This window comes from Mycteria americana, chromosome 14 (assembly GCF_035582795.1).
Source record: "Mycteria americana isolate JAX WOST 10 ecotype Jacksonville Zoo and Gardens chromosome 14, USCA_MyAme_1.0, whole genome shotgun sequence".
NCBI lineage: Eukaryota > Metazoa > Chordata > Aves > Ciconiiformes > Ciconiidae > Mycteria > Mycteria americana.
The window spans coordinates 15,818,878-15,839,276 of record NC_134378.1 but is presented as its reverse complement, the minus strand read 5'-3'; the positions used below and the strand labels follow the sequence as shown (position 1 = coordinate 15,839,276).

General features: G+C 41.6%; 1 protein-coding gene across 2 annotated transcripts; it reads right to left on the bottom strand.

Moving 5' to 3' along the window:
* Positions 1-980: 980 nt before the first annotated feature.
* On the bottom strand, positions 981-20,282 carry BIRC7 (baculoviral IAP repeat containing 7). 2 transcript variants are annotated; one of them, XM_075517376.1, is made up of 7 exons: positions 19,829-20,282; positions 8,715-9,243; positions 6,457-6,556; positions 5,083-5,164; positions 4,936-4,981; positions 2,702-2,773; positions 981-2,197 (listed from the first exon to the last, which is right to left on the bottom strand). In XM_075517376.1, exons 2-7 carry the CDS (start codon positions 9,232-9,234, stop codon positions 1,995-1,997), a joined length of 1,023 nt encoding a protein of 340 aa, XP_075373491.1. In that variant the 5' UTR covers positions 9,235-9,243; positions 19,829-20,282; the 3' UTR covers positions 981-1,994. The 2 variants fall into 2 exon arrangements, with proteins under 2 accessions (XP_075373491.1, XP_075373490.1); XM_075517375.1 differs by having other exon boundaries at positions 19,988-20,282.
* Between the last annotated feature and the right edge of the window lie 117 nt (positions 20,283-20,399).

Here is a 20,399-nt window from a genome sequence, read left to right as displayed (position 1 = left end):
TGGGATACTGCTGGGCAAAACCAGCGGGTATCTGTTTCTGAAGGGACATCTCCCCATAGAAAAAAAGGCTCCGCCCTTCCAGATGTGGAAAAGCCACAATTTCCAAAGTGTAAAATAAAAGAAGCCGCAGAAATAGCCGGTATATTTACAGCCTTGTAGTCCTGTTGATGCTCAGGCTAGGTTTCAGCCACACTGAGATAAAGTTTAGGAGAAAATAACACTGTTCCAACACTGAGCTGTTTTGTTTTCCCCTTCTCAGATTAGCACACCTACTTAAACTGTAAGCTTTTGCTGTTACTTAGAGGCAAAATAAAGCAAATGATAGCTTGAACCCAGACACAACACCTAGTTTGGCATGGTGGTACAACTCTGTTCCCTGTGAAACCTGCTGTCTGGCAAAGACCCGCCAGTTCTTCCAAGAGTTGGAGAATTTAAACTGCTCACCTAGTAATTTCTCTCATCTTTGCCAAGAGCTGTGTTAATATTACCTTCTTCTGAAGGGAAGGATGAAGAGATCTGCCCTCCCACGTGGCCCAGGGATAACTGATACGCAGAGACAAGCCTATAACCCTGTTCAGTATCCAGGGCTGGAACCAAACAGAAGCAACTCCAGAGCCGGTGCTCCAGTCTCTGAAGATGTGTTTAAGAGCCATATACCAAAACTCTGCATCAAGTTCCGATGCAGAATTATTCCCCACTTACACGGCTTCCCCCCCTTACACAGGTCCTTATCCCCCTGCATCCTTACCCCTTCTTCTGCAGTTAAGACCCTGGAGGATGCACATGCTGTCTTGGGAATTCCAGAGGAAGCTAATGGATGGTAAGAACAGTTGCTTCTCTCACTCATGCCCATGTAGTACTGAAGGACAGAAGTTCAAGTGATCTACAACCTGATGCTGCTCTAGCATCTTAGGATACCACCACACCCCCTCCCCCAGTAGGGCATTATACTAGAATCAGATACTCAGACCTCTAAGAAAAACTTTTTATTCTGTGAAAAAGAACAGTTAATTTTTAAAAAAGTATTTCCTTTCCCCTGCAGTTAGCAAGCTATAATACTGACAAAACTTTCTCTTTTTGGCCACATGATAGAATGTTCCATTTAAAATAAGAATTGTCAAGTTTAGCCAAACAAAAGTCCTAAAGAGGTGTGTTTCCATAGTCATCTTCTAGTAGGATAGTGCCCAACAGCCAGGGAAGAGGCTCTGTAAGCAGCTTCCGTGAGATCATCTAGTGACCCTGACCATCAAAGAGCCTTTCACCTTCTGTCTAGGGAGGTCAGCTGAGAGTAAAGAGGTTGGAGAGTCTACAACAGGCCAGGCTTTTCACTTGGTTATGAAGTTAATGTTAATACTATGAAGTTAATAACTGTGAAGTTAATACTAAGTTACTTCACTTAGTATTACTGAAACATTCTGTCAATTGTTCACAGTTCAACTGGGGGGAGACAGCAAAGAGCTCCGAAGAAAAATCTAGATTCTCCCTCCCCCAGAATATATTGCTGCTGAGTATTCTAGTCTCAACTGAATGCATTCTGTATAGAAATACTCCCATTTTGACTCTGACTTACTGAAGGAAGTCATCAACCCTAGCAGAATAATCTCTAAACAACTGCTAAATGAGAGAAAAAGAACCAGAGTTGGTCTACTGAAAACAGCCCTCAATTTCAACACAGAGCAGAGATTCATTTGAGAATGTAAGAATTTGGAGAAGGAGAATCTTTGTCAACAAAAGCCTCTTTTTGGAGGACAACAGAAACAAGCAGAGTTTGTGGAGCAGTCCTACAGCAAGATCAGCAAGAGTACCATAAACCAGCAACTCTTACTAGAAACACTGTGCATAGGAGGCACAGTTAGTAAGTTTTTATGTTTATTTGAAGGATAGTTTGGCATAAGATTGCTCCAGCATCAATTGAACTATTTACTTATTTTCTTCCTCTGCTCTGTTATGAATGAGTTGTATAGACTTATCTTTCCCCTTAGGCACATCATGGTTCAGGACATGAAAGTCCTCACACTTCCCCGGATGACTGCTCTGCAGATAGGACACAATCTCAGATTGAGGGCACATTCTCCACAAGCTACCAGGTGGCCACAAGGAACAAACACAACAGACACATCTCTGTCCATGCACACTTTGCACATCCTTTCCTCTTGCAGGCGTCGGAGCTGTTCTTCTGTGCTCATCCGAGACTCATCTTTACCAAAAAAGAAAAGAAAAAGCCCAAACTTATTATAACAGCTCCACAGTACGAGTCCTGTCATCTTAGGAAGTCACACTGCAACTTGCTCATCATTTTGTTCAGAGACTGACTGTGAATATGGCAAGAGTACCTCTCAGGCAAGTTTCATTTAAGCTGAAAAGCTACAGCTATTATAGACTCTGGCTTATCTACACAGGATTCAGCTTATCTATCATACCTATAGATGCTGGACTGAGCAGGGACAGAGATCAACATCTTTTTGCTGTAACATGTAAATTACCCCGATAAACCAAATTTATTTTTTTTATAATGGTCTGCTTCACAGTGGAACCAATTCCTGAATAAGGGTCTCCATGTTCAGTTACCATTCAAGCTAGCACACATTCCCCTTCAGGATTAAAACAATGAATGAATACAATGACCACTGATACCATTACTATAAAAATCATCCCAATCATGCCTAGGCTCAATTTCACCACCACTGTCAGCCCAGTGCACCTGATTCCTTTTGTTGCACAGATTGCATTTCTTCTCTTGAACTTGATGTTTCAGTCTCTCTCTGAACAGCATCTGTATAAGCAGGAAAGAAGATGGCATTAAATGCTACCCCTTTCCTCCCTCTTCAGACAATGCTGTTTAAAAAAAATGAAATATCCTGGATTTCAGTAGCCTGAGGTTAAATACCTCTTTATTTTGCTGTTAACTCCACACTCAGCTTGGTGAAGCTCTGTGATGCTTCAGGTTAACATGTTTATTAACCTCCCTACCAAAACATGTCCACATCACACTGTCTCCTCAGCAAAGCTGATTTATCTATCAGACAGCAGGAGCCATCAGCTGCTCATTCCTGCTCCTGTGCTACTATTTAATCACACTTTTGGTTTTGTGGAAGTCTTTTTTTTTTTTGCCTTAGCTAAAGAGATGGCAGACTGTGATATGCAGACAGGAGCGTTGGAAAACGGGCTTGCTACCAGAGAAAGCCTATGTGGAACTGCATCTTCAAATAAACTTCACTTGGCAAACAGACTCCACAAAACAGATAACACAAGACAGACATAGATAAGTTAAGGAGAATATATATTATCCAAACAAACGAGAAGTATGGCTATTTCTGATCAAGCCATTGATTCAATTTTAAATAGGCTTGGAATACTCATCCATCCTAGAAGCCTTGCTTCAGACAACTGCCTGTCTCTGCATCACACGTGAATTTGTGCATAAGCCTCCACATCGTGCAGCTGTCTGCTACTGCAGGTCTAAGGGCAGCAGAAAATATTGAGAATATCTACCCCATAGGCTAATAGAGGCAGATATAATTACTGATACCCCAGTAATCACAGCTCCTTCAGGTTTCTTTAAAGCAGAACCTCATTCTTCAGCCTCTCAAAGAAAGGCAGGCTCAGGTACATTACTACTCTTAATTCCAGCCTAGGAAGAGAGAAGGCAGACCCACAAGACACTCACAACAGTGCTCAAGATTAAGTGAATAAGAGGTTTAAGATCCACCAAGAACGTCAGTGTGCAAGTCAGGCATACCTCTGCTTTCCTCTGCACTGCTGCTCTCTTCCCAGTCTGGCTGAAGCAGATCAGAAATCAGTTCAGACTCAGAAAGGTAGAAAGTCCCAGTCAGCATGTATTTATTCTCTACCAGGTTAGCCACCCAGGTGGGGTCAAAGCCCATCTGTAGGACATTCTGCACTATGGTAAACTGATCCAGAGAATGAAGAGCCTGCAATTGCCAATTCCTCAGAGGATCTGTAAAGCAGTGAGCAGGTACTTTATCAAAGAGGCAGAACTTTGGGCCAGAAGTATGCCACTCCCTGAAGCTGTTACATATAAAATGGTGTTAATATATTCAAGAACATTCCTCAAGCTATCTACGTACCTAGATCAACATCCAGATTTACAGTTTTTACTTCCAATCATAATTCACAAGAAAGTAATCAAAAGCAAATTCATAATAACCAAGAGATGAATTTTTGGATGGTTTATTCTACTATACCAGTGAACCAAGTCTCCCATGTTCGGCCCCAGTCCAAAATCCTTATCTTTGTTTTCACATCCCAGAACAGAAGTCTTGAAACTGCTTTCATGAAGATCAAGTGAAACATCCCAATTGAAGTCTCTCCTACATTATAATCTAGCTCAACCATTCATCAGTAAAGACAGAAGTGGAAATTCAGCTGGCAGCTCCTTCAAAGTCTTTCCTTAAGCCCATCCTATCGGACAGGCTCTTCAAAAGAATGAGAAAAATCACTTTTCCACAGTTACAGGAGCCAAATTTCACCTACTTAAATCTCCAGGAGCAACTGATGAATGGGAATAGATCACCAGGATCAACACTTTCATGAACAACTGGACCCTCTAGAGTTTCTCTGGTCTCCTATTGAGTATGTTTAAAATGCTGTAGTCTGAAAGACTCTACAGACAGACAACAACATCAAGAACATGGACAAGTCAAAGGAAAGTTAGGCAAGCACCCAAAAGTCACATGATTATCCAGAGTAGCTAAATGTCCCTGATCTTAGACTAAGAGGTCTCACAAGAGCACACAATTTTTCTTCTTGTGCTAGAGACCATTTCCTAAAAATAAAGTGAAACAGCTTCTAGAATATCAAAACATCTCTCAAACACCATGTCTACAGAGTGCACAGTAGCTGGGGTGGGGTAGAAGAAGTAAGACTACACCACTTTCAACGGAAGACAAAACACCATGTAATTATAGCACTGACCTTGGGAAGCAGAGGAATCTTGCTCGGTCTGATCCCAGGAATCTCTCTGAAAATGTCACAAGATAGTCATAAAAGAGGAGCATGTGTTCAGAACTCCCCCTATCTACTAAACCCCCATCCACTATACATAAAATATTCATGACTCACTGGAGATATCAGGGTGCTAGAAAAGGACTCCTGAACACCACTAACAAATTCTCTCCCCCTTGACCGCAATAAAAATTCACACCTATAAGCAAAGAGATTTAAATACATTAGTACAGCATATCTCAAGTGAAAGTAGCAGTAGTAGTTTGAATTTTAGAAGCAAAGGGTGCTATTGAGTTATGAGCAAACTGCTATACTCTTTAAAGAAGAGGGAGTATGATGGTCTTTTTTTCCCCCTCCTTGCACGAAGGGCAACAATAAGAGGCTCATTATCCCCCCCCTTCATTCAGTCTTCATGTTTGGCCCAAGATGAGCTCAGTTGCAACATCCTTTGGAACAGATCACAGAAAATGTGATAATAGACTAGTTCACAGCAAAACACAAGAACTGCTACAGAAAAACAAGATTCACAATATCTTTCTTTTCGTACCTCAGAGTAGTAGAAAGCAAAGCTGTGCTTTGATGTCAAACAAAGTGATTTTAATTGAACTTTAAGAAGGTGAACTCTTGGTCAAATTAGAAAATTTCAGGTCTGAACTGTGCCATTCTACCTGAGCTTGAACATTTGATTTTGCTTTTAAAGTGAGAGGGTAAATATTTAGAGCCTCGTCACTTCTATTTGTACAGTTCTTTTTTTAAAAACTAGTTACAGCTTAGACAACCATTATCCAGTAGGTTTCATCGTTAACACAGAATGATCCAGTGATAAATCAGCCTGTGGAATAGAAGATGTAGCAATGCCAAAGAAGCCTAAAGGGACTGAAGCCAACTGTCCTGGAGTCAGCAAACTATTGTAAGGGGTAACATATGCAGGGAGACACCAAGACACACATCAACTACTTTTTTGGAAGGGTGGAAAGTGAGAAACAGGAGAGGAGAGGCAGTTGAAGATACGATGATTAGGTTTTCAGGCCAATCTTTGGGTTTCCCACATGTGAGGGGAGAGTGGGAGGAAAGCACTTTTGGAAGACAGCACAGACCAAGTGGCAGACCTAGAAACAAGTTTTCTGTCTTGACCCACTACAAGGATCTGAAGATGGTCCCTTGCTGTGCAACTTTGACCTTGGGGATTCAGAACCTTTCTCTTGAGATTTCAGGGATTTCCAGACAGTTACAGACTATTGCCACAGTTTATGCAATTACACATGATTGAACATACCTTACTAGGTTTTCAACTGCTCTAGCTAGGTAGAAAAGTCTAGAACTAAGCTAAAAACAGAGCCTGGAAGCAGCATTTATTACCAGTACAACTGTGACTCATTTGTCTCTCAACTGGAGGTACTTCTATCTTATGCAAGAAGAAATCAGTGTGGAATGCACAGCATACCTTTTGGTCTTGCTACAAGGGACATTTGTCAACCAAGACTGACTTACCCCGGATACCATTTGGCATGTTCCCTCCAAGGATCGTCTCCAAACGACCAGTTCCTCACACCTCCATCACAGTAAAAACACCTCACTACATCACCTTGTCCTGAAAAAGACATCAAGAGATTCTTTGACATCTGAGACACTGTACGCTCTACTAGCCCTGGATGAGAATCTGGGGAGAGATTCAGCACAAAACACAGGCTACCAGAGAGAACAGACGAGCACATGACAATTTACCAACACTGTGCAAGTTGTATAGGGGCAGGAAATCTGATGAGAGTTTGAACTCCCAGAGCTGCGGCTGGTTGAGATGATTCCAGAACTGGGTCACAAGCTAACAGTCAGCATACGAGCACCATAGCTCCCACATATGCACACACCTATCCAATCCCCTCTTGCCTGCATTTAGAAGAGAGCTGTACTTCATTATACCTATAAACATACTTTGTTTCCTAACCACAATCTGCCATAACCAGCAGCAGGTACAGTCAGATGAGGTACACAGCTTCCATCTCATAAGTGTAAGAATTTGCCACAACATGGTCCCAGGCTACCCATCCTGCTTCTGTGCTTCTCTTCACAGAAATCACAGGGGCAGAGGGAGGGAGGGGAAAAAAAAAAGCCACACACGGTTAAGAACTGCCTACAAATGCCCTGCTGATGAAACAATGTCACTAAAGGCTGCCAGGGAGTTTGGGTCACAGACATGATCTTCCAAACACTCTTGTGTTTAGAGTACTGTTTGGCTTAACTCGAGTGCTCAGTTCCAGAGTTCTCCTGCTCAAGTGACTGCAGGGGAGTGCCATGCCAGACTACTGCTGCCCAGCGAGTCCCCAGAGTAAGTGTCTGTGCTGGGCTCTCAAACAGCTGCTCTGCAAGTGGTAAATCAAGTCCAACACAAGACACACAGGTTTTTAGCTGCAGACACTACTTTATAGTTTATTCTGTGCTCCTGGCCATGCTGGTCTTTTCTGTGCCTTAAAAATTAATAAAAAGACAAAAGCAGCAGATAAGCCAATATGCCTATAATGCTCTTCCAGTTGGGCATGCATGCTGTTTAGCCCCTGCTACTATGCTCCAAGTAGACACATACAGATTCTTAGTATTAACTGGATTTATAGCAAGATCCAGGTTACACAGCTGGAGTGAAAATCTTGCAGAAGTTGAGAGACATACTAGCAAACTAACCAGTCGCTTCCTCTAACTCAAGCTAAAAGAACAGGTCAGTTATTTAGACAGACTTTCCTATGTGCATGTCATTCACCATGTTGCATCTCAGATTTTTCCAGCTATCACAACATTTAAGGTTGTTTTTTCCCCATTCCCATCTTTACCAACAAATAAGTGGAGAAAGGGACAATTCAATTTTACTTCACCAATCAGAGTGTGAGGCATTCAGGATGCACAGGTTTGTTTCTGCTAAGGGAGCTTCAGTTTATGGACCCTGCCTGTCACTTCCTTCCATATCTCTGTTTGATGTGCAAATACAAGACAAATAGATTCCTTCATACGGAAGAAGTCATACTTGTAACACACAGAAATAACACTACGTTATTAGCTTTCAAAAAACAGAAGGATCCCCCCAATATTTAACTCCAGTCAAATATTAATGTACTGTAAATATTTCCTCTGACTGGTCCAGCCAGGGAGGAGTACTTATTCAAACCTATTGCCTACCCAGCAAAGCTTTCTCAAGGGGAAACAATGATGTTATATTGATACTCACATGCTTATGATAACAACAAATATTGCCTCTTTTCCTCAAAACAAAAAGTATCTTTTTTATTTCTGTATTACAAGTCCAGGGTCCTTACAGCAACAAGCCACAGTGACAGCCAGATGGGGTGACTGCCCACAGGTTTCACTCAGATTTGTTTTCCTGAGAAGAGAAGGCTTCAGTGCAAGACAGAGCTTATACAAAACATGACATGCCAAGTAAGTGCCTCAAGTCCTTTTAGAAGTGCAATTAACAGGCTCAATGGATCTTAAAGCACACACTTTTCTGCCAGTTTAAAACAGTCACTTTTTTCCACTCCTGCTGGTATGGGAGTTGACTTACTAGCAGACCCCTCAGTACCCAAAAAGGGGTTAACATAGAAGTGAATGCTGCACAAGCAACAAGACAGCACAGGCTGAAGAAAGGATGTAGTTTCCAACTACACTACACATACTTGCAAGTATTGGTGCAAGCAATAAAACATAGTGACACCTTCAAAAGTTAACTTGAATAAGAGTTAAACACATTTCCCCAGAGAACCCACCTGTGTAAAAGAATCCTGCTCTAGCCAGTTGCTCGGGATGCATGTCAGTATATCGCGGCCAGTTCTGAAACGTAGATAGTCTCATCTCTTCTGTTACCATCTCTGGGTATTCTGGTTCATTGGGCAGGGCTGTCTCCTCACTGTCTATCCCCTGCAAAAGACTGAGGAACTGCCCATCCACAGTGTCAAAGATTTCCTGAAGAGGAAGCATCTCTTGGTTCCCAACATCCTCACCACAAATGAATTTACAGGAAGGGAAGAACTTCAGGTGCTCCGCTATTGGGCAATCACCAGGTCCCCAGTCCTTCAGGACACCACCACAGCAGAAACACTGCACTGCATCTCTTGGACCCACAAAGAAAAAGCCAGCCTTGACCAAATCTCGAGCAGACACAGGTGAGGTGCCTGGCCATTGCCGAAAAGTCCTCAGTCTCCTTGCTTCGTTCCTCATGCTGGATTCAAACAACTGGCAGCAAGCAGCCCTGAGCTCAATCTCCTCTGCTGGTGTCATGTCCCCCATGTTCTCGTTCTGAAAGAGAGGACGAGATAACCCAGAGCAGTCAGCTGGATTCCCGCTGTCAGGCAGCACTCGCCCCGTGTTATTTGTTCCTTATCCCCATGCATATTCCAGAAAGCTCCTGGTCTTGACAAAGCTGAGCTTGTTTTGGAATTGCAGCCCAATCAGAGATCTGGTGCTTCTGTACTTTGCTGTTGAACTTTTGCTGAGTCCTCACTAGTGTCTGAAGGGAAGAGACTAGCACTTTCTGAGCCCCTCTGCCAATTTACAGGAAAGATGCTTGCGGGAACAGATAGTGGAGGGGGAGGGCAAAACCTATGCTGCCTCCCTAGCTGAACCAATCCAGCTTTTGGCATCTGTGTGATAAATCCTCAGTCATTTTGCTCAGCCTTTAAATTAATGTTAAAAAGACTGCTTTTTTTTTTTTCCCTAAAAACAGATTTAAGAAGGCATGCCATAACAAAGCAGTGAACAGCCCCACCCAAAGCGTCTCATGATGTTCAGTTTACAGCCAAACAGTACACAGAATATCAGAGGATTCTTCATAGCCTTATTATGCTAATTCAACAGGGAATATATAGAAATATCTCGATAAAAGAGAACTTCTCCAGGCACAGTCTAAAATAATTAGGTGCGGTTTCTATAGGGAGGTGCCCTTAAATCAAAGATAAGGCATTTTCTGCCTGTGGTAGTTCTGTGCAAGAGGAAGAGTGAAATTAAAGAAGTCACCGAGTGCCCGATTTTCCAAGCCCTCATCCTACTTAAGGTAATAGCCCTTCCCTGCACAAATAAGCTAAATTGCAACTCAGCCACTGCTTCTAATACTTTCTATATGGCTGGCACACACACTTTCAAAAGGTCATACAATTACACAACTGAGAAACAGGACCAATTTAACTAATCACTCTAAATTCCTTTAGAGTGAAGTCACTACACGTGTGACTAAGTGGTAGGTGCAATCAAATCCATTTTTTAAATTAAGTGCCCTGAAAATCCCTTCACCACCTAACTCAGCAGGTCAATTCATCCCAAAGAAGCGCTAATGATCTACTGGTTATCAGAGCTAAGCACACAGACCCAAAACATCACACAGGCAAATATTAAATTAGAAAAATATATATATATACACCTGCACGCCCCCAAAAAAGATATGGTGTTTCAAAGCTGGTACACCACATTATTAAGATAAAAGATAACTGCTGCAGTGCCCTCTTTTGAATAGGCACACTGTAAAAAACTATCAAGTGGAGACCACCTGTATAGCAGCTCCTCTGCAGCAAACACAGTCAGAGACCATTAAGAGGCACTCAGACCACTAGCATCTCTGAAGTACTATTCCTCTTAGTTAAGTGCTGCAATACATTTAGAGGGAAAAAAATTCCAGGGCATTTTAGTTGCAAGACCTGTAGCCAGAGTTAACGAATCCATCCTTCATAGGTATTACACATTTAGGGAGATTTTTAAAAGCAAAAGCAAGCTTGCTCAACCACGTGCCTCTCACAGTAAAAGGTAGCAAGGAAGAGAAAATTCATTAGCAACTAGAATCTTCTTCTATAATCATCATCACAGAAGCCAGAGCTGTAGGAAAAAAAAGCTCTAAAAGTTTGGTTTAGAAACTGTGCTTTCTTTAATACAGTAAAGTAGTTACTCAAGAACTATGTCACTGGTATAAAGAAAAATCCATGCAGAAAGAAAAAAAACCCATTAGTCACCGATACACAGCAGAATTTGCAAGCTAAGCAAACTTAGGAGCATGCAATTTTTTAGCCTGCACAGCAGATTTTGCTCTCAGAACACAGAGAAGCAGAGAGGCTTGCTCATCAGGCACAGCTCCACCGTATCAGTATTGCTCTCATCTTGGGCCCTAACAAAGCAAATCTATTATTCTTAAACTATGACAAACACCATTTTCCACCTAGAAGGTGACCAAGTTATCTTAGCCTACTTCCACTTCAGAAGTACACATCAGAGCAAGCTTCACAGCAAAACATAAAGAAAGAAAATGAGTTTTTCCACCCAAAAGCTTAACAGTTGAATCAAGCTTTTCTTTAAATAAGAGATGCAACATAAGAGAACAAGTATATTTATCTTCTGTTTATAAAGAAACTCATTATGATTTACCTGTATTAAAGACATTTACATGCTCTGCAGAAGGTCCATTAACCTGGCTAACAAGGCTCTCCAAACCAAATTGATAATTTAAATAGTTACACCACCACTAAAAGCCAATATTGCCCCACAATCCACTACTTACAACTACATAGTAACACACCTCCAAAGCAACATTACAGCTAACATCAACAATTCCCTATGATCAGCACAATGAAAACTAAAAAAAAACAAACCAAAAAAAAAGGCAAAATTTACCTGCAAAATTCTTAAAAAAGAAAACCCCCAAACACTTCCAAGAACCAAGACTCTCCCAACTCCACAAACTTCAAGCTATGCTCGTCTCAGCAATGCAAAGGCCTTTCTCAACAAAGCAGAAACCTTTCCAAGGTGGAAGTGACCCCACCTGACTCAGCAGCCATTTCTAATGCCTCGTTTTCCCCAATTGGTTGGGTTTGTGCTGAAATTCTCTATTAGCTGAACAATCCAAATTTCATCTTTTTAAGTGGGAGGCACCAGGGAAAGATAAAAAGTTAAGCTCAGACTTCCTCTAGAAAATAACTTTGGGCCCTTTAAAAAAAAAAAAAGAAATAATAACCAAGCCTTGCCATCTTGTTAAAACCCAGCACAGCCCCAGTCATGCCATCTTGACTCCTATGACATAATGATCGCAATCCTCCTATTTTGCTATAGTACCTTTGCTACTGCATCCATGATTTTTTCTTTAATTTCTATTGATATAATAACAGAAACGAACATAATCATATTCTAAAAGAAGACTGTCCAGATGTAAGTTAGGACATATGTCAAGTATGGAGTACGTCACACAGGGGCGCGACAGCAGTTGCCTATGAAGAGGGCGATAGCCCTCTTAGCCCTCGCAGTCATGCTGTGACTCTCTATTAACACTCTTGCTGTGTCTTTTTCAACTTGCTCTCACACGTATGTTTTGTACCTTACAATTTTCAAGAAAATGTACTATAAAATTAACAGACAATAGCAATAAGAATTTACTCAAGACAGCTTGAATACATTACATTGCCTTTACTTTGGGAATAAACACTGACTCTTTTGCTACCATCGCCATCTTCACAATTTGAAATCTTTCTATTCCTTTGCTTCCTGTGGTCACAATTCAGAATGAAGGATTTTAAGGCTAGTTTTGAAGGTGCAGTTACTTGAAAATGTGTCTTCCTCTTACCACTTTTCTGCCTGAGAAGATGCATGCAGCTTATTCTAAACTATGTGCTTGATAAAACATAAGTTCTCCTTGTTAACATAAGAACACAGGTGTTTTGTGTTTGTAAAAAATGATAAATTAGGATTTTTCTTTGAATAAAAAAGATCTAGAGTCCTTTTCTTACAGGCAAGCCTATACAAACATTTTGATTAAAAAGCACAGTGTTGAAACTTTTTTTTTTTAATTAAATGTGTGTTAATGGAAATCCCTGAGCAGCAGAGGGCAGCGCTTATATACAAAATTTACAGAATCTCGTAACAAGTGAATGTGGTTCTTTTTGTCTTGTCCATAATGAATTTATACGTAATTGCACATTATCTTCTGCTCCACAGATCCTCTTCTTTATAAGATCCTCCTCTTCTTCAATATAATCTATATTGATTTTTGAAGAATGTATCCTAAAAATGTAGGACAGAGAGTTAACCAAATCCCTCTTACAGAGGCTGTTTGGGGACTCTGCCGATGGCCTGTAGCGAATCACCTGTTCATAGATAAGAGTGATCGATAGTTCTGATCTTACGAAGCATTTTACGAGCAATGACCTCATCTCGTCCTGCTTATAACCACCTCGCTTCTCCAAACGTGATCTTGGGCGGTGTGGGGAACACGGCAGGCTCCTCGATCTGCCTTCCTCGCAGCCGTGCCCTGGCCTGACCAGCAGTCCGCAAGCAGCGCTCGGGGATGCTGTCACGCAATGCTCAAACGATCTGCCGATGGCCCAGGCTGGCACTTTCCCACAGCGTTGTGGGAAAGGTGTACTGAACTGCCAAGCCTGTACGCTCCGCTTGTTCTAGGGGAGCCCCCAGGGTGACTGTTAAAAGGGAAAAGCTGTATAAAAGCTCAGAGGAGCAGAAAGGCAGCTTCTAAGTTAATTTACAAAATGTGACTGATTCTGGCAGTGATTATTAGGGGGGTTTGTTTACACAACGTTCTTTCATCATGCAAGCTTAGAGACAGGTTTAAGGTTGGTTTTCTGTGGGGACACACTTACGTGATTTCGAGGGGAACATTTCACCAACAAAGGAAAGCTCAGAAGGACTAGTGAGATGACTGTAGCAAAAGAAGATGAAGTGACACCAAGTCTGGTGCTGAGAGCAATTAAAAATAAGCCACCATGGACAAATTACGGGGGTTTATTTTAGCACACTAAAATTTTGAAAGCAAATAACATATATTAAAAAATGTGTTGTATGTAACCAATATTGATCTTTTTTAGCAATTCCTGTATATTTTTAGCTCCTTTTCAGAGACTTAATATGTCCTACTGAACTTCTGAATGCTTCTTAAAATGAAGAGTGTGATGAGCTAACAACAAACAAATGCAGGAATCAGTAAGCATCAACCAGGAGACCAGGATAGATCAGTGATAACGATGACAGCATGAGAAACGTAGTAACTTCTGCATTGCTGAGCTCATTCCGAGCATAACTGCAAACCAATACTAAACACTGATTTGAAACACCCTAAGAAGAAAGGAATGTAAACATAATTAATCAAGAATATGTTTGCTAATATCAGCCTGATTTGGAAGGAAAGCAATTATTAAATACAAGGGCCAGAGTATAGCTGGAGGCAGCATAAAGAGCTCCAAAGGACTGAAGTGACTGGAGCCCCTGGAAAAACTCCAGCAGAGTTCAGCGTCTCTAACCTCGAGGTTCTACGCAGCTATAAGGGGATGAAGCTGTTCTGTTTGGTTTAGCTCAAGGAAGACTATTGTGCTTTCACCGATAAATTAAGAGTCAATAAAGAATTCCTGAGGAAAGGGGCTTTCATAACAGGGGGAAACAAAGGTATCGGTTGGCATTATCAAAGAAGCAAAGAGGCTGGGAACACAACCAGAGATGCCATAGCTTGCCACTGGAACTGATGTGTAAGGGGGCTGGTTATCAAGGAAATGTACGGCATAATTCCTGTTCCCACTTGCTCAGAACCACTGTTAACCACTCTGTGAGGACAAGGATCCATTTTTCAGAATAAAACATTCGGACCTTGTGATATAACTGCTTTCCAGCCTGAAGCAGAGTAGACAAAATAAGTAAATTTGTAGTCATAGAAGTAGGTGACTGCTTCTGTTTCTCCATTTAGGGCCTTGCTTTTCCTCTTCTGGCTGCCTCTTCCTTGTCTGTTGCCCTTCATCTTCCTTCACGCTGAATGGCAAGCTGGTATCACCCTGCAGCAAAACGCCTGCACTCTGCTGCTCTCCTAAGAGTTGCTGCAACAGTAAAATGTGAGGGTGCCTGTCTGTTCAGCTGCCTTCCAGTGCAGCACTGAGGGACCAGAGCACCTTGCTGTCTGTTGACACAAAACTCCAAGGCATCCATAAAACAAATCCACTGTGGACAGGCAGTATGATCCGACCCAGTGAATAACGACAAGACACACTGAAAAGTGACTGGTCACACCAGAGACAAACACAAAGTTATTCTCTTAGGGCAAAGCTCAGAAGTCTCACTTTGGTATTTCATCCAGCTGAAGGTTCTTTCTTTTACCATAACGAGTACTGCTATACGTCTAAAGGGGTCTTCTCTGCCTATCAGTGTTTCCCTCGCTGCACTTTTCTCCCTGGATTTTTCAATAATAATGATGAACAAATTTAACACATTAATAAATGATTTATTCCTCCAAACATTAACAATCAGTAATTCAAGAAGCCTGAAAAATGTTGCTATAAATACACATACTATAAATATATACTGCCAGAACTAATGCACAGGTGAGTAACAGATACACGTTTTGTGAAGTGACCTCTTAAAGATTCAAACCTTTCGATCTCCTCCCCCAATTCCTTATTCTGGCCTCCACTACCATAGCATTTGATTGCTTCCAAACTTTATGTATTGTAATAGTTAGGAATAGCTAAATGTAGTTTGCAACATGATTCATGTTGCATGATTTCATGTTGCATGATTTCAAAGTGCTTAAAATCAAATACTGTTAATATTCCAGCCCATAGGAAAAGAACACGGTACATATCAAAAGAAAAATCTGCAAAGCACAGCAGATACTCAAAAAATCTATAGAGGAACTGACCTTAAAATCCTACTGTGATTTGAAAGAAAAGCAAACTAACATGCTAGTTCCTTGGAATGAGGAAAACGGAAGTGTTCCTGCCACAAGCCATTACTGTGTTTTACATTGTTTCATAACTTCATGATTTCAGTGTCCAGCCTATCATAAAAAAATATTTCTGCTAGAAAAGAGAGAGTGCGTTGAAAACTGTTCAATGCTTTTTCAAAAGGTAACCGGTTGTAGAAAACAGTTTCTTTTTTATTTTTCTAAATGGCTTTTGGAGCTGAAAAATTTGAGTTTCTTTTTCAAGGGTCTGTCTTTATTTGGTTTTCTACCCCTTCTTGCCTTTGCCAGTGAACACAAAACATCATGGGGAAAAAAAGAAAGGACAAAACCAAAACCCACCCATTATTTGGTTTTTTGTTTCCCACAACATTCTGAATACTTAAAACAATCTGTAAAAATTCAATGCTGCCCCAAATTGAATGAACTATTTTCAGTTTTCAGCAGATCAATGGGATATCCAAAGAGCAAGCAGAGTGCTTACAGGGCTGAGCAGCAGCACAGGGATTAGGAATACAAAACACAGTTTCAGGAGAGAACTGGATGGGCAAATACAATTCCCACAGGGAGCATGGAAAACGTGAATGATATTCCCTTTCTTTCTCCCTTTCTGGGTAGGATCTGGCTGGTTTCCCCAAAGATCGGTTGTGCTTCTCCTTCCTCTCAATTCCTGCCTCTCACTGACTCCGATCATTTCCCAATTCCTTCTGATTCTGACATGGAGCCTCGCACTTGCGCTCTATTCCCTCTACCTGCTCAAAGCCCGGCAGGAGGTACGGGAACAACTGCGTGGCATTGCTACTCCAAATTGTTCACAAATAAAACTAACAACTCTTCAGAAGAGATTGCTATCAGCTTGTGACTAATGTACGTTGTTCCACCATTCAGCCATTAATTACCTCTAAAGAAGGATTTGTTAGGTGTTGTTACGACTCTAATGGAGCTCATCCTACTTTTTAACTGGTGGAAAATCAGCCATCAAGGAACAAGGAACATCTGATTTTCCAATTAAATTCTGCTACAGTTTGGAACGTGTTTTTATTGTAGAGAGACGTGCCTAGCTGCCTGAATATTGCTTGGACAACAGGCAGAAAGATCTATTCCGGAGCTATTAACACTAGCAATCATCTGCTTTTCTCCATGCAGATTGGCTCGGAATAGGTTTATTTTGTCCCTGTATCAACAATCAATAGCAAGATTGAAAGATGAAGAAGACAGACAACAGACCAACCTGAAGGACACTGCAAAAAGCTGAAGTGAAAAATGGGTGACCGTATTCTAATAAGTAAGCAAAGACAGACTGACCTTACAATTTAATGGAAACTACATGATAGCGGCAAGAAAGACTTGCCAGTGATGAAGATCAAGAGGGAGACATGGGAGAGTCCTTGTGATCAGTCATTGCTCAGCTGAGCTCCTTGCTACAGCTTTTCAATGAAGTTGTCTTGCAAAGAACAGCATGTGCAATGATGATGTCAGACGATATCTGTTCAGAGGCCACACTCTTTGCATATGATTTCCCTTCTCATGTTTTCACAATGTGTCAGTGACACGAAAAACAGGAGAGAAGAACAGATACTATTTCTCCGTGTGTCTGCTTTTATTTTTCACCCTAAAATGATGGAAATTAACGTTGGATCCTTGCTTTGGTTACATTCCACGGGGGTGTGGGGTGCAGGAGGGAGATGATTCCAGATGGTAATGTTCAATTTTACCCCCTGCTCATAGCAGAGGGCTGCATAAAATCCCTGTAAAATCTAAATTAAAAAAAAACCAAACCCAAACCAAAAAAGTATTCTGTCATTTACCCATTAACTCTTCTGAGATTTCAGAGAGTGTTAGCAAAGGAAGAAAAATATATCTGTAACTTTTTCTTATACTAGAAGAACATACCACCATATTTATCTCAACAAAGCCAAAACCAAACAAAAACCTGTGTCACCCCCTAGGTTACAGTTACACTCCAAAAGCATCCCGAGTTGATATAATTCTGAATATTGCCTCATCTATATGCTTCAACTGAGACTTCTCGTCTTACTGGTTTTGTTCTAAAATATTGTGTACTTCTTAAGATCATTCTTAGATAGACAAGAACATTCTTAGATAGACAAGAACATTCTTAAAGTTACCAGGAAGAAGCAGTAACTCACATTTTCCTAATGCAAAAGAAAACAAAATTATCCCACAAACATGGACTTAGGCATCTCTCTCTCTCTCTCTCTCTCTGCCTGACATGCTCTGTCTTTGAATCTAAAATAACAGGTATAGCCTAATAGCTTTAGTCCCCTGCTGAAGCAAATACAGTTCTAACATTCTGCCTACATATGCTCATGGCTAGGATGATTCATAGTCACATCGTTTCTATATCAAGACTAGTGAACACACACAATCACATGGACTTCAGAGCAGTGCCCATCACCCCAGTATCCAGAACGAGCCTTTCCCTTTTCCTTCCAGACAGATGTTCCACTCTCTAGCCACGCTGCTTACTTTTTTCTCACATTTGTTTTTGAAGCACTGCTCTTTAGATTGCCTTTCCCGCTCATCCAGGGACTCTCAAGAGCACAGACTTCCTGACTTTGTCCATAGCTATACTGTATGGCAAACAGAATTAAGATAAAACATGCCAATTTTTACTTGCTACCCAAGCCAAACAAAGAACTCAAAGCACCTCCAGGTGCTGAGGATTAATGCAATACTCCTTCCTTAACTCTGGATGACTGATCAGAAAAAGGACAAAAGAAAGTGGACTATTCATTTCAGATGTTTTATTAGAATAATAAATACAAACTCAAACTAACAATTTCCAAACGTGAACACAGAGAAGACTCTGGGTTTAACTGTATCTAAAGGAAAGGATGATTGCATTGTTTAGTATCTTTCATGAGGACTGGAATTTGCCACTTTTACCCCCAAAATTAAGCATGGAGATGTTACAAGTAAGACTTTGTAACTTCTGGAAGTACTGTCTGGTATGGCAGAGTCTTAACTACTTTGGTCACAGCTCTAGCTACTTGTGAACGCAGTAATGAGACTGGATACAAGCGTCGCACAAGTTGGTACTAGTTTGGCCCAGTTTGGGCCTCAAGTTATCACCTCAGGCAATAACACAATATTTCATATGCATGTTAAAGGCCTGATTGTGATTTGCCTTTCTCTCAAATATGTTCTTATATTGCTCACCTAACATGGTGTATGTCTGTGTCAAGAAACCTACACAAGAGGTATGTTCGAAGCCTAAAGAGACTTACCAAACTAAATCCCTGCAGGTATTTTGATACCTTCAAGAAAAAAATCAGGTTTCTGGCCAATTTAAGGACAATTATTTCCATTCTCTGAACAGATGTCAGACACCGATGTAACATGTTAAAAAATAATCTCAGTGACCTATTGTTAATCAATGAAAATTCTTTGTTACAAATTCTTTTACCGCACCTGTTTCCAAAGAAGTCAAAAGAAATTATATTCTACAAATCTCATTTAGTTGCTATCATCTGGTACCAGTGTTGTTTAGAAGCACTGCAATGATATTTTCTTTTGTTGTGGCATAAGAGGCTCCCAGTCCACTATAAGCTAATCGGGCACTGAGTGAACTATCGTTTACTCGTTATATCGTTTATGCTTGTAAGTCAGCAGGACAGTAAGGCCTCTGGGTGTTGCCATAATACAAGTACTAAAAAAGCAAAACCATGCTGATTTCTTTTTCATCACAAAACATTTATGATTTGGTCAGGAGAACTCAGATTTGAGGCAGATTGTCACACAAGTTTCTGTGTTATAATCAGTATATATAATACATTATAAACTGCAGGACCTTGGGGAGGGCAGGAACTGCCCTTTTGTTCTCTGCAGCACCTACAAAATATATCTTGACCAAAGGATCCTAAGCAGGACCTAAAAACTATTAAGAAGTAGCAACAATTCTTGTCATTAGATATTCCACCCATTTAGAAAAAACAAACAACCCCCCCCAACCCACTATGTACAAGAAGCAGAAATACAATCATTAAGGAGGTAGAACTCAAATACTAGAAATAAAAGGGCATTGCTTTCATTTAATCTGATTCCTCCTTAAGCCAGCCCTCCCTAAAAATTACGGAGATTCCACTTTAGCATAAAGCAGCACTGAACGATTACAACTCAGGCAGCTTATTCAATACTGCTTCATTTCCTCACCTTTCCTCAGAAGGGTGCACAGGTAAATGACAAGCCTCCCTGAAAACCACTAGGTTACTTCTTGGCCCTGCCGAAATCAAAACAAGCTATGCAAAGGGGGCTAAGAGTTCACCCAGGTTCTGCAAAACAGCAGCTGGAAAGAAAATAAAATGAATTAACCTGATAAAAAACCATGGCGTGAGCAGCTGCAGCCAGCAGCCAGGCTGGTTGTGACCCTCTGCCAGAGGATCCCAGCCGCAGCTACCGCAGGCCCAAGGGCCGGATCCGCGCCGCCCGCGGGTGGTGTGAGGGGAGACCGGCCTCCCTCAGCGCCTCGGGCCACGAGTGAGCCTGCTCGGCCGAGCCTACGGGCAAGGGGCCTCGGCTCCGGCCCCGCACAGGCCGGGCGAGGACAGCCGAAGGCACCGGGCAGAGCGAAGGGGCTGCCGGCTGCCCGCCGCCCCTCAGCCCGCCGCCCGCTCGCGCATGCGCGGCAGGCGCCGCCGCGCGCTGCGCGCCTTCCTCCCCCTCCCCGCCTGCGCCCGGCCGTGCTTTCCCGGCGTGCCCCGCGCGCTCTCGGCGTTGACGTCAC